This window comes from Tauraco erythrolophus, chromosome 2, assembly GCF_009769465.1.
Source record: "Tauraco erythrolophus isolate bTauEry1 chromosome 2, bTauEry1.pri, whole genome shotgun sequence".
Taxonomy (NCBI): Eukaryota; Metazoa; Chordata; class Aves; order Musophagiformes; family Musophagidae; genus Tauraco; species Tauraco erythrolophus.
In genome coordinates this window covers 113,419,082-113,432,335 of record NC_141466.1, presented here as the reverse complement: position 1 = coordinate 113,432,335, position 13,254 = coordinate 113,419,082, and the positions used below count along the sequence as shown (strand labels likewise).

The 13,254-nt window shown below is 45.8% G+C and overlaps 1 protein-coding gene across 3 annotated transcripts in view; it reads right to left on the bottom strand.

Moving 5' to 3' along the window:
• STUM (stum, mechanosensory transduction mediator homolog) overlaps window positions 1-9,925 on the bottom strand; it is a 43,255-nt gene extending 33,330 nt beyond the window's left edge. For all 3 annotated transcript variants that reach the window (XM_086629837.1, XM_086629831.1, XM_086629842.1), the window contains exon 1: window positions 9,739-9,925. In XM_086629837.1, coding sequence (XP_086485963.1) covers window positions 9,739-9,925 — 187 coding nt within the window. The remainder of the gene's footprint in view (window positions 1-9,738) is intronic.
• Between the last annotated feature and the right edge of the window lie 3,329 nt (window positions 9,926-13,254).

The following is a 13,254-nucleotide window of genomic DNA, read 5'->3' as shown; positions in this document are numbered from 1 at the left end:
CTGACCATTTAGCCTTTGTGCTCTTTACAAACTTGCCTGAGTTATAACTGAAAGAAAATTATTATCCACAATCTTGGAGCATTTGTAAGTTTTGTGTGGATATTCATCAATGCTTGTGGCACACCAAGAGCTCAGCCTAGGTAACTGACAAGCTGGTGAGATGCTGCATAATTATCTGTGATATGTTTAAATTCATATTCCCAAAGACAGCAGCCTTAGTTCCCTGCACTCTTCCTCGTATAAGCAGTATTACTGAAGTTAGAAATGCAGTACAGGTCGAATCCCTGCAGTGAACACAATTATGTTTCCAAGAGTTCCTCTATTGATCCTCTAGCAGTTCCTCTTTCCTCTATGTCATGGTTTGATGTGGAGGGGGCGGTCTGGGTGGCAGAAGCTGCCCATCAGCTGCGTGGAATTTAGTTGCCAGATCGGCCTAACCCACGACATTCTAGCAAGACTTGACCATGATGCACTCTGGGCACATCCTTTGCGTATGCTTATACTGGAGCTTTTAATTTAATTTAGTGTATTACCAATCAACTTTCATCAACCATCTTGCTTATATTTACTAGTCTGGATATTTCATGATGATATGCTCAAAGACAGGAGTGTCCATGGTTTTGTCTAGTCTGGCAGAGTTGTGAATTAGTTAGCAGCGTATCTACTTTTCCAATTTAAAAGCTAAGTGTAACATTGCCATCCTTCAGTGCTGAAAAATCATGAACTGAGTTCTCCAAAACTGAGATTTTTAAAAAATGTAATTCCCCTTCCCCTCCCCATCCTCCTTTTTTTTTTTTTTTATTTTTTGAGACAGGATCATATCTTTAAATCCTGCTCCAAAGCCATGAGAGTTACTTTTTTTTTTTCTTTTTCTTGAAAGCAGATATTCTCATCTAATCAAGAGCCTCAGGGGACAGGGTTCTAAGGAAACACCAAATATTGTGAGAGTCAGGATTGCATTACTAGGCCTTTTGAGGGGCTGTCAAGTAGTTAGAAATTGTTTGGCCTGTAACTCCCTTGGAATGGAAAATCTGAGCTTTAAACTGCCTTTATAATAAGGACTACATTGCTGGAGGAAGGAGGGCGAGAGCAGCTTCTCAGCAGTAAAACGGAGAGAAAACAATCTGTGGAAATGAGTATTTTAAATCAAATATTCAAGTTTCATTTGTTCATTTTTTCCTTGACTCTACACATAATGAAACCTAAGAAACTTACAGCATCAGAAATCAACAAGTGAAATATAACTAGGTAGAATGGGATGTGATTTTTCTCAAGCTCTTACAATATTTTAATTTTGGGGCTCCTAGTTAACATAAACACTTAAAAACACTGGGAAGAGTGGGAAGAGAAAGAGCGATTAACTCCTTCACTTAATGAAAAAGCTCCAAATCTTCAGCAGAGCCAGAGAAGCCCAGCTTTCATGCTCCCGGGATCTCTAATGCAAAAACTTTTCTTTCTCATGTGAGGCTGGGCATGTGCTGATGTCATGTCCTGGGTCTGGCTTATATTCAATGATGTCTAAGGTTGCTGTGCAATGCTGGCTCCAGCTCTCTGCTAAGGAATGCTGCTGCCACACTGGCTTCCTTACGTGTGCATTACACCACAACTGCTCCAGTTCACAGACCAGAATCTGAAAGGCAAATGAGCTCTAAGTGCAGTTTCAAACAAGATGTTGGACTGTGAACCAGAGTAGATGCAGCAGAGGTTGGCATTCTCTTCTGCTTCCCTTGCTGCTGGAGCAGTAACTTCCAGCAGAAGTTGTGCAAGGCACAGATAATGTTTTTAATTGCCAGTAAGGTTTGCCAGATGTCAGAAACTTTATACTAGCAAAATCCCAAGTAGTAGACATAGGTACAACACTCCACACTGGTTTACCTTTTTCCAGATATGCGTGGGAAGGAATGTCCTATGAGGAGCAGCTGAGGACTCTGCGTTTGTCTAGTTCGGAGAAAAAGAGGCTGAGGGGTGACCTCATTGCTCTCTGCAGATTCCTCAGGAGGGGAAGCAGAGAGGGAGGTGCTGGTCTCTTCTCCCTGTATCTAGTGATAGGACACATGGGAATGGTTCAAAGCTGCATCAGGGGAGGTTCAGACTGGACATTAGGAAGCATTTCTTTACCAAGATGGTGGTCAAACGCTGGAATAGGCTTCCTAGAGAGGTGGTTGATGCCCCAAGCCTGTCAGTGTTTAAGAGTCATTGGGACAATGCCCTTAACAACGTGCTTTAACTTTTGGTCAGCCCTGAAGCAGTCAGGCAGTTGGACTAGGTGATTGTTGTAGGTCCCCTCCAACTTAAATGTTCTGTTCTACATTTATTGACAAGCATCTTCGCACAGTGCCACCACAACCAAGTCCATACACATCCACTATAGTTCTGCAACTGTGTAACTAAATTTAAAGTTGTGAGACTCTAAAATTAAGACAAGCCCAAAGGTAGAAGAAAGAATGTTATATGTATGATTGACTTTGTATCTCAGAGAAAACAAGACAAGGAGAAAGCTCTCTTCCCTTTTTCCTTTCCAGGTTACTTTCGAATTAAAGCTTTCATATATCCATTGCAAACTCCAGTCCCTTTTACAAACTTAGGGACTATTTTAGAATCCATTTACCATCCAACCACCCGTTTTTCCACAAAATTCAAAATCATATACAGATCCTAAAATTCACCTTCGTGCTTTATGCCAGTTGCTGCCACCTACGGGTGTGCTTGTCTTCAGGGTGCTGCATGCGATTTCATGGGTAAGGAAGAGTCCAAGGAACTGCTTCCTGCTCCTCCCTTGACTATCCCCAACAGCTCCACAAACTCTCAATGCTCTTTTCATGGTGGAACAGAGATAAAATGGCAGTGAACTGCTGCAGGCAATGGTGCTTTCTAAGAGTTTGTAAATCTCTGATACCCACTGACTCAGAGCAGGAGAACAATTCATCTCCATCCTGCAATCCAGAGTAGCCAAAATTCACTCGTCAAAAGCACTCTCCTCATCCAAGTTACTTCTGTCTTCAAATCCTTTCACTTCTTGCCTCTCTTGCTGCAAGAAGTTCCAGTTCTTTGACCTTCTCACCAGATTTCTCTGAGTGTACTTTTCTGCTTCTGGGCTCAATTCTCTATTTTTCTCCACATCACAGTCTTCGTCTGGAACAGCTTTACAGACTCCTTAAAATTCAGTTGGTTTACTTGGCCATTTAACAGCTCTTCTCTGCTGTCTGCTCCCACCTTCACTCTTAATCTTCAAGTACATCTGTGCAAATTGCATTAAATGACAAACAAGGCTGCAAGATGCTGAGCAAACCCTGTCTCCTTATGTGTTTGTTAAGTAATGAATACCTCCACAGAACTGCTTCAATGACAGCAGTGAACAAAAACGTCACTGGCCATTTCTTTTGTCTTCTATTTTGATAAAAACAGAAGGCATGAGGGAGGGGAGAGAAACTTGTTTGCGTTTAAGTTGGTCTGAAGCTGACAGCAATTCAAAAGCAGCAGCGCTAGGTTGGTGCACAGCTCGACAGTGAAATGAACCAAAAAGTCACTACAAACACAAGTAGAGCTCAACAGCTGACTTTTACCAACTACAGGGAGTAGAGGCCAAAAACTGACCAAAGGACATAAACAGCACTAAATATTTGGACCATGACAGAGACTGTAGTCAAGAACAAGGTGGTGCTGTGCTTTTGCAGTGTATGCCCACAACTGTGTGTGTAAAGTAAGTGCCACAGGAGGATGATGAGTAAGAAGGCATGTACATATGTGACTGTTATAGCTAAGCGGGTAAACTCAAGGAAGGGATCCAGTATAAAACATGGGAAAGGGAGAAAGAAGAATAATATATTAAATATTCAGGCAAGTATGGGCTAATAAAATACAGATGCAAACCGGAAAGCAGCTTTGTTCCTAAAATACAGCAGGGCGTGCTATCGGACACTGGATTAAAACTGAGGGGCCACGCCAGACCCCTCAGCAAACATCAAGCCCTATTGTTTTCTTTCTGATCGGATGCATGTGCAAGAGTTGTCTTGACAGAGGAGCTACAAACTTGAAATAATTTGGCATTTATTCTGATCACAAATTATCTGTGAGCCTGTTTTGAGTTTTCCAAGCTTGTTTGTCATTCTAGATGGTCCAGACATTTCATGGCACAAAAATATTCCAGACTACCCTGTGCTGGCAAGATTGTTGAGTGACTGTTCAATATGATCAGCCAAGTAAGTTACATAAGACACTTCTATTTCTCACTTAAATCTCTGTTTAAAATAAAAAAAAAAAAAGGAGGAAATCGATGGCCTTCTCCATACTGACAAGAACAGGACCTTCAGCAGTAGAAACCTGCAGATTCAGTTGTTCTTGCGCCCAACTTTACTTCATCATGAGGAACGTATACAGCAGAGCTGATACCACTGCTACCAGCAATGGAGTAGTAACCTGGTTGCACACATTTTATCTCATGTCTCCCTTCTCACTTTGCACAAGCAGATGAAGAAATTGCCGTAAAGAACTTCTGAGTCTTCTCAGTGGAAAATACAAAACCCAATAGATTGAAGTGTACTGACAATAGGTTTGCTTTGTCTAATTATGCTCTCATGAACAAACAGCTTGTTTCTGCAGACTACTAGTGGTCTATGCATCACAGGCTGAAAGGCAACATTAGCACAAACACAAATTCACACAAACACTTGAAAAACCTTTGTTTTCCACAAATGGGCTTGTAAATCACCCAGATTCATTGATTTGCATGTCCACAGGGAAAAAAAAAAATTAAAAAGGCTCATAAATGCCAAGGCAAGTTTGAGATTTTAATGCACAGATGTTTGAAAGCCCCAATTTATTTTCTGCAATATTTGTCCAACTGTAGATAAGAAAATGTGTTTTTTCCTTTAAATTCTTTGTTTCAATAATGAAGGCTACGGATGTTTGCTTGAGGCATCTATTTACCATTCCAACAACAAAAATAAAATGGGTATTGATAATTTTATGCAGAGCTCATCCCTGCAACTGTCCCGAGTGTTGTGTTCTGCACTTCTATTCAGCTCTTTGGAGAGCTCGTTCTGCTGAAGAGAGCTGTGGCTTCTAATAAGCGCCTTCTGCAGATGCTTGGCTTCTATAAATTAAGCATTAAAGCCGTATTTACATAGCTGAAGGTCTAGCCCTTGAACTCTATCAAGACTGAAGTGGAATAAACAGATGGCAGAAGACTCATGATACAGAGCTGACACACCCAGGAACAGGAGAGCAGTACACTGCGGAAGAAAAAAGTTCAGGAGGTTGGGAATCATCCCTTCTTTCTCTAGCTGTCTGTGAGAGGCTGTCACTCACGATATCTTCATGGCTTATGGGTGGCTGCTCTCCTATCTTGCACTAACATAATTTTATGCTACATATTTCAATTACTCCCTGTATAAAAATAGTATACATGTATAATTCAGGCTGTGATCCAAAAATCCACCCTCTTCCTGACAGGAGGGATTAATCTTGGAGAATACCTCATACTTTCAGATAATTCCACTCACTTCTCACATTTCCCTCAAGTTCTCCCCCTTCATTTCCCCCTCCCACACACGTGATGTCGAGGGAAGGAAAAACGAGTAGGAAGGAGGGCAAGATTCCCATGTATCAGCTCAGGGAATGATAGGGAGCCAGATCTTCTCCCACGCTGACTGGCACACGGCACCTCCAAGAGAACACAGTCTGCCAGCTAAAGGGCATGGCCAGCCCCTTCTCTCAATTGCCATCTGCAGTACATACCGGCTGGAGGTGCACACTGCTCAATCCTGTGGGAATTGAAAAAGAGAGGACACACCACCATTTATCGCTGCTGGTGTCATCATCTTTCGTTCCCCAGAGCTCGTCACGGCATAATTTGGCCCCAAGGTCTCAGAGCCTGCTCCAGAAGTCCCATGCCAAACTAGAGGTTACAGTGTCTGTGGCAGAGCTGGAATGCTGGTAGCCAACAGCATGATGGCTTTTGCTACAGCACTCACTGAGAACACCAGCTCCCTCTTCTCCCTTTCATACTATCTGCTCCTTTCATGAACCTGAGTTAGGGACACATTCATTACATTCATTACAGCTCAGCCCTGCAGATGAAGGAGACTGCATCAGACCATGGAAAATTCTGATCCGGGATGTCTCCAAGTGGTTGTGCCTATCACAGTGGATGGAAGGAGTGTTTAATTTCAATGCAAAACAGATTACAAGTAGATGGGCTAATCAAGCTTTTTTAGGTTGTATTTGGTCGGAATTTTAAGTTTTGGCAAAGCAAAAGTTAACATATCCCCCGGGTATGAAAAATTTCCTATGAGTCTTTCATAGCATATATGCAAAGAGTAATTAAAACTGAGTTTACAATGCATCTTAAAATCTGCAGTTCTGGGTTACTACATAAAACCTTAAAATTAATGAACTGAAAAAAATAAACTGACTATAAACAAAGAGAAAGTGTTACTTCTCCTGTCCAAATAGCATACGACTGCAAAACATAAATAGCATAAAGGAAAAATAAACTGGATGTTTAAAATGCTCAGATTTCACCCTCTTAGATGACTTCCATAACATAGGAAAGACAGTTTTGCTAAAAAAAAGTAGCTTTCAGATGCTGAGAGACTGAATATTTGGTAGCCTGCATCAGTTCTATTTGGATATCACTGGTTTGAGGTACCAGGCATTAATGAACATGTCAAATGTACTGGTGCCCAAGAAGTGGAACGTTTGGTTTATTTCGTGTTGCCCATTTTCTTGTTTATTCCGTTGGCTTCTGCCCCTTTATTGCAATTGTACTGCAGAGTCTGCACATGAATGACAATTATGTGCAAAACAGATGAGGACTGAATTCAGGGACTGAAAAATAGAGAACTTCCCTTATCGCCTAAACACAGTCACACTCTCCACCTAAGCAGGCAAAATATACAGCAAGCCTGTGAAACATCATTTTAACATGTTATAAATCTGGACTACAGGATTGATGGGAATTCTGCCACTTCACTGGGAACAGGCTCACATCCTAGATGTGAATACTTCACACCACTGCAAATATTACTATTTTACAAGCGTTGCTCAGTTCATTGAGATGGCTGAAGTGCGACAATGACATGAGATCTCTTTTTACCCTGACTATTCCTGCCAGTAGATTTGTGTTCCTCCTGTTTCCCCTTCTGTGTGGGCTATGTGATATACGACAGGATATGGCTGAGATTGTAAGTAGCTATATTCCAGTCGGGCGTATTATCTCAGAGCAAATTTTTTATCAAAACGCACAGGATATTAGCAGCTTCATTAAGAGAAAGGTTCATTTATGTACAGACTAAGTGCTATGGTTTGCATACAGAGTTTGGGCAATACATCTCCAAAACAATTCTTCATGCCAGTCTGTAAGAATGCCACATGGAAGGATTTATTTTAATTTGTAGTGTGTTTGTTTTGCTACTTTTGCAACAGAAGATCAAGAGTAGCAGTGGTACAGACAGACAGAAAGTACCGCTGAAATCAGCGCATCAAATGGAAAACAAGTTTTTAAAAAAAAAAATCTCCACCTGTTAAATAACAAAAGTAGAATTAAAACCTTTTTGAGCTGGTTCAGCCAGTCAGTGATAATGCAACCAACATGGCTGCAAAGTCCAGATTTAACTCTCAAGCTTTCAAGCTAGCACGGACTGGGAGCCCTATACACCTGCCTTTAGAACGGAGGCGCTATCTGCTGTCATTCTTTACTGACACCGTCCGTGCGAGGGAAGGCACAACGCTGGCTACCTCCAGCAGTCCTGCAGTCACAGCCAGAAGAGAGCTCCAAGCAGATAATCACACCTCAAGCCAATTCTGGCATAAGGACAGCTTATGGGGAATCTACCCTCCCAGGATGATGGAAGAACACCAAGGATTTTCTAGTGTGCTCTGAAAAACAGCACACTATGAAGTATAATCATCAATGAGGATGAAGTATCACAATGAAGTATGATCATTCAAATGAGGAAAAGGGTATGGTAAGTCAGTTTTTTCTCGTATGTCTACAGTGAAGATGTAGTGTCTTCAACATCAATGGAAAACTACATTCACTTTGAAAGCTCTGGCTTTGAACACCTCTCTCTGAAGATGGTGGGAAATTAAGTGCTAAATAACAATAACCTAAAAGCGCATGAAAGCACTCAACTGGAGAGTTTCTGTTTAATTCATCACTCCAGGTTCTTCAGGTGGCTGCACACAAGGGATGTGAAAACACCACACCTGAGCAGGCAGCATTACATCTGGAAGCACATATACCAATGCCATTCTTTCCACAGGAAAATTCTGAGGTATTTCAAAAGGTGAAAGTCTTCCTCTGGAATACATCCGCAGGTTCAGAGCAAACACACTGGAACAGCAATGGCTTGTACGTGTTGCACACAGTATACCACTCAGACTTAAGTAATACTTTAATTAGAAGAACTTTTAAGAATTTCAGATTCATTAAAGAATTAAGTCACCTGAAACACATAAAGCAGTTGAGGGCAGGGCAGTAGCTCTTTAAAAGCAGGGCAAGCTAGGAGATACTCCCATACCACAAGGAAGGCTTCTGCAGTGGCTGTAGTGGCAGAAATGGTAGCCAGGAATGAACTGTGAGATACTTAAGGTATGGACTAATGGTTTTTGTTTGTTTGGGGTTTTTTAAATGTGATTGTTTTGCTTGCATCTAGAAAGTTTGTATTTAGCCTTCCTTGTGTTCCAGGTGCCTTTGTAGTGTTCAAACTCCAGGCTCCGGTTGCCCTAAGCAAGTATTTCCTAACTAAAAAGAAGGAAAGGGAGATAAGGGATTACAGCTACATGTTAGGGATGTGTTACCTGAGTCATTCACTAGAGACTGCATATCCAGAAACAGCAAATCCCCACAGTTTCTTTGGACATTAGTTCCCTAGAGTAGCAGTACAGGACCAACATTTTTCAGGGGACTCCTTAGGAAACTCGGGAAGATGGGCTCTGTAAGCTCGCCTTTGCTGGTGAGTGATGTGGTCGCTCACTCCATGCCTTGGTCCTCTGACTAAAATAACGTTTCCCAAGAGCTCTAACAGCTCAAGCCCTCCCCCTAAACCACGGGATTCCCGCCATCAGGCCATGCCCCCGCCTGAAGAGAACGAAGGCTCAGGAAGCGCAGGGATGCCTAGCCCCCGAGGCCGGACACCGGCCTCTGCCTCGCTGAGTCACACAGCGAAGCCCCGCCGGGCGCGCAGGGGGGACGGGAGGGCGCCCCTCGCCCCGGTCACCGGTCCCTGCCTGCTGTCCGAGGAAAACACGCCGTCCGGCCGCGGCGCGCCCCTCGCTGCTTCCCCAAAAAAGCACGACGGCCGCGGCGGAGCCCGCACCGCCCGCGCCTCCTCCGCGGAACACGGGCGCTGCCCGGAGGGACGGGCGGCCGTGGGCCCAACGCCTCTCCGCCAGCCCGCTCCCCCGGGGCGCCCCGCGGCGCAGACACCGCCCTGGCCCCCGCCGGCGGTGACCGCTCCCCGCTCTCGCCGCAAAACTTTCCGCCGGGGCGGAGAGGCAGGCTCCCTCCTTCCCCGCCTCCCTTCTTGCCGCGCCGTCGGGGAAAGTTGCCGCCGCGGCGGCGTCCGGCTCCCGGGGCAGCCCCGCGCAGAGGCGCGCCGGCCCGGGTAACGCAGCGGCAGGTGGGGAGAACGCGTCCCGCCGCCGGCAGACGCTCGCCCCGCGCTCGGAACGCCCGTCCCGGCTGCACGGCGGCGGCCGCCCTCCCGCCGCGCCCGGGGCTGCGGAGCTCCTTACCCAGCCCCGGCACGAAGGTGTTGAGGAAGAGGCAGATGACGGCCACGGGGAACGGCATGTAGGGGATGGCGGCGCGCAGGGGACCCTTCTTCTCCCGGACCTGCACCACCACTCCGCTGGAGGGGGCAGCGCCCCGGCTGGGCTCCCCGGCCGCCGCGCTCTCGCCGTCTTTGGGGAAGGGATCCATGGCCGGCACGGCCGAGGATAGCGGCGCCCCGGCGGGCTCCCGGCTGCCGCCGCCGCGCGCGCTCCCGCCGCCGCCGCCGCGCGGGCCCGCCTGCTCGCGCGCGCGCCTGGGTGCCCCCCGCGCCGACCCCTCCCCTCCTCCCGCCCCTCGCCGGCTCCCGCCGCCGTTCCCGCCCCGTCGGCCGCGCTTCAGTCGGTCCTCGGGCGACCGGCGGGACCGTCACCAGCGGCGTCGGTCAGACATGCCCCCCCGCGCGCCTGAGGCGGCTTGAACGAACGGCCGCGCTGCCCACCGGCCCCCGCCGCCGCCTCGCACCCCTTCAGTCGGGGGTGCCCGGCCCCTCGCACAGCCCCCGCTCCGCGCCGGGCCGTGTGGCGGCGCCGAATTTAGCCAACTCGTCCGAAATCGGTGGGGTGACGGTGGTCCGCGGCGGGGAAAGCGGACGGCTGTAGCCGCCGGGCTGCCGGGCCAGCCGCTTCCCCGGTGCGGCTCCATCGCGGGCGCGCTGAGGTGCGCACCCCGCACCCAGAGCCACCTTGGAATTCCGTGAGGAGAGGAAAAGGAGCTGTTCGGTTTAATCTTTGGGAAGGGGAGAAGCCATTTCAATGGGAGAGAGCGTAAAAGCAGTGAAAAATAATGCCCTGTGCGGTTTTAAAAAATATCTGTGCTCCGAAGGTGTAAGAAAAGGTGTAAATTAAACCCACACTCATTTATTGTTTGAAAAACGCTGCTGTAAGGGGGAAGAGGAAGAAAAGAGAGGAAAGCCGCGAGAATTAGAAGGAAGAGAAAAGAAAAAACGTACCTCTGAAAAGCTAATCGCCATTTGGGACAGTGTGAAAATGTATCTTAATTCATATCAGTACCACTAAGATGAAATAATGCTTTTGTAGGGCTGGTAATTAACGTTCAGTACACGGTTTTTAATGGATGAAATGGTAATAGAACTTGAACGTTTCTATATTTGAAAATTGTGACGAGTCTGGTTATTGCGCATAGGGTTCAGCAGAGAAAACAGGAAAAATATTAAAGGCATTAATCCTGATATAAAATGTAGGTTTGACACACATACAGGATTTTTGCATAAGAGAGTAGCCTGTGTCTTGCTGTGTGTTTCGAAGCTGTATTTTTTCTGAGGAATTCGTGCTAGGAATTTAGACCCCAACAGAAAATCTTAAAGTACTTTATACATGCCAGTGGAATGCCACCTGACAAATACAGGATTCAACAGTTAATTGAGTTCAGTAACAATTAATATAATGAAGTTAGCAATGAAAAACTTAGGTAAACAAAGTGACACAGGTGCAAAATGCAGTTTCCAGATTGTATTTTTAAATTTTTCTGATAACTAGGTTGTGAAACATAAATACATAGACATCCCTCTCATTTTTAATGGTAGGTTTTCTTTGATTGTTTTCTGAGTGCCTTTCATCCAAAAATAAAATCTTCTGACTTGTTCATGATTAAACACAGAGTTTAGATAAATTCTGGAGCATGTTAGCCAACCTGGCTTGGCTATTTTTTTTTTTTCATGGTGACATTTATTTCTATCAAAATAGTTAATGACAGCCTATTATATCCCCTAGACACAAAGCTGTTGGAGGGCTGCATCTTTCTTTTGGAAGACCTGATGTAACTGACACGAATTCTGTCTTTCTCTGCTGGTTGATCGATCTACAGTCAGATGAGAAATCTTTATGATATTAATATTGGCTAATTAGAGCCTGTATAAAGCACAATCCACAGTTGGAACGCTATCACTTGCAGTGATATAATTCTTTATATCAGCCAGATAATGAAGTGATAAAGGTTCTAGAAATCACATGTGGGTGAGCCCATGTTACCTACACTAAAAGCAAGCAAAAGGCCATTCTGAGAATAGCACAAATAGAAAATCAAAGACTAAAATTAATTAAAATGCCATTTTTTTCAGAAATACTTAATAACAGGTTGTGCTTTTATGGAACATTTCCTTGGAAGAACTCAAAGCATTTGACAAATGTGAGTTAATTCGTTTACTTCTTTCAAGATTAGCTGGCAATATGTAAGGCTTACTCTACCCGCTATTAAAATGCAGCTGCTTCTAGACTGAACTGCATCGTTAAATCTGCGCTGCCAGTGCTCGTGGAAGTTCTCAGGCGCCTAAGGCAGAAGTTATGACTGACTCAGAGTGTACTAAAGATACCATCGTGTAACAAGTTGTGACATTTCCAAGCTTCTCTAAACAAGCGAATTGGTGGCAACGTTACTCTGCTGTGATTGTTCCACTCTCCTCAAGTGGTGTATGATAACCATGCAAACTATCTTGTATAGAGCACCCGTGTGCTGCGTGCTTTACCATTTCTCAAGAGACAAGATTCTGTGTGCTGGAGAGCTTAAGTGAGGAAAGACAGTAGTTAACGAAAAAGTATGCTGGGACCTAGGTAAAAAAAAGTGACCCAGGGCTGAATTTCTTTTGAGGAAAATAAGGTTATCATTTATAAAAAGCAGTAATGTTTATGAGTATTAAGAATACTAAAATTTCTTCAGATTCGATCTTTTCAATATTCATTTCACTTCTGTGTTGAGTTTATGTGCTGCAGTTTTTGTAGCAGGGAAGGGGCTGTAGGGATAGTCTCCGCAAGGAGATGCGAGAAGCTTCCCTGGCTGTGAGGGCGTCTACCCACACCGGGCCGCTGCCTCTCGACTGGAGCTATCTGCGGTGGCACAGCTTGGAGAGCCCCAAAGTGCTGCGCTCCTGGGGCGCCCGCTGGGTGAAGTTAGCTCCTGCCAGGACTGCCGAGGTTAATCAGGCCCAGCATGGCTGCAGCAGAGAGGACTGAGACCTGAAACGGCTACACAGACACCAAGGTCAGTGAAGATGGAGCAGGAGGAGGTGTGCTGGAGCTGAGATTCTGCTGCAGCTCATGGTGAGATGGCAGGCGGCCCCTCTGCCCCCATGGAGATGTACGGCGGAGCAGAGATCCACCTGTGGTCCATGGGAGAGGACCTCATGCTGGAGCAGAGATGCCTGCACCCAAAGGAGTTTGTAGAGGACTGTCTCCTGTCGCAAAGAACCCCACGCTTCTGGGGATTAACAGTGAAGGCATCTGCAGTCTGTGGAGGACTCCATGCTGGGGCAGGTGGCTGCACTCTAAGAAGCCGTGACTCCATGGTAAAAAACTGTGCTGGAACAGTCTGATGGGTAAGGACTGGATTCTGTGGGAAGGACTCACATTGGAGCAGGGGAAGAGTGTAAGGAGTCCTCCCCAAGGAGGAAGGAGCGGCAGAAACAAGGTGTGACCAACTGACTGCAACCCTTGTACCTGGTCCCCCTACCCTAGTGAGAGGAG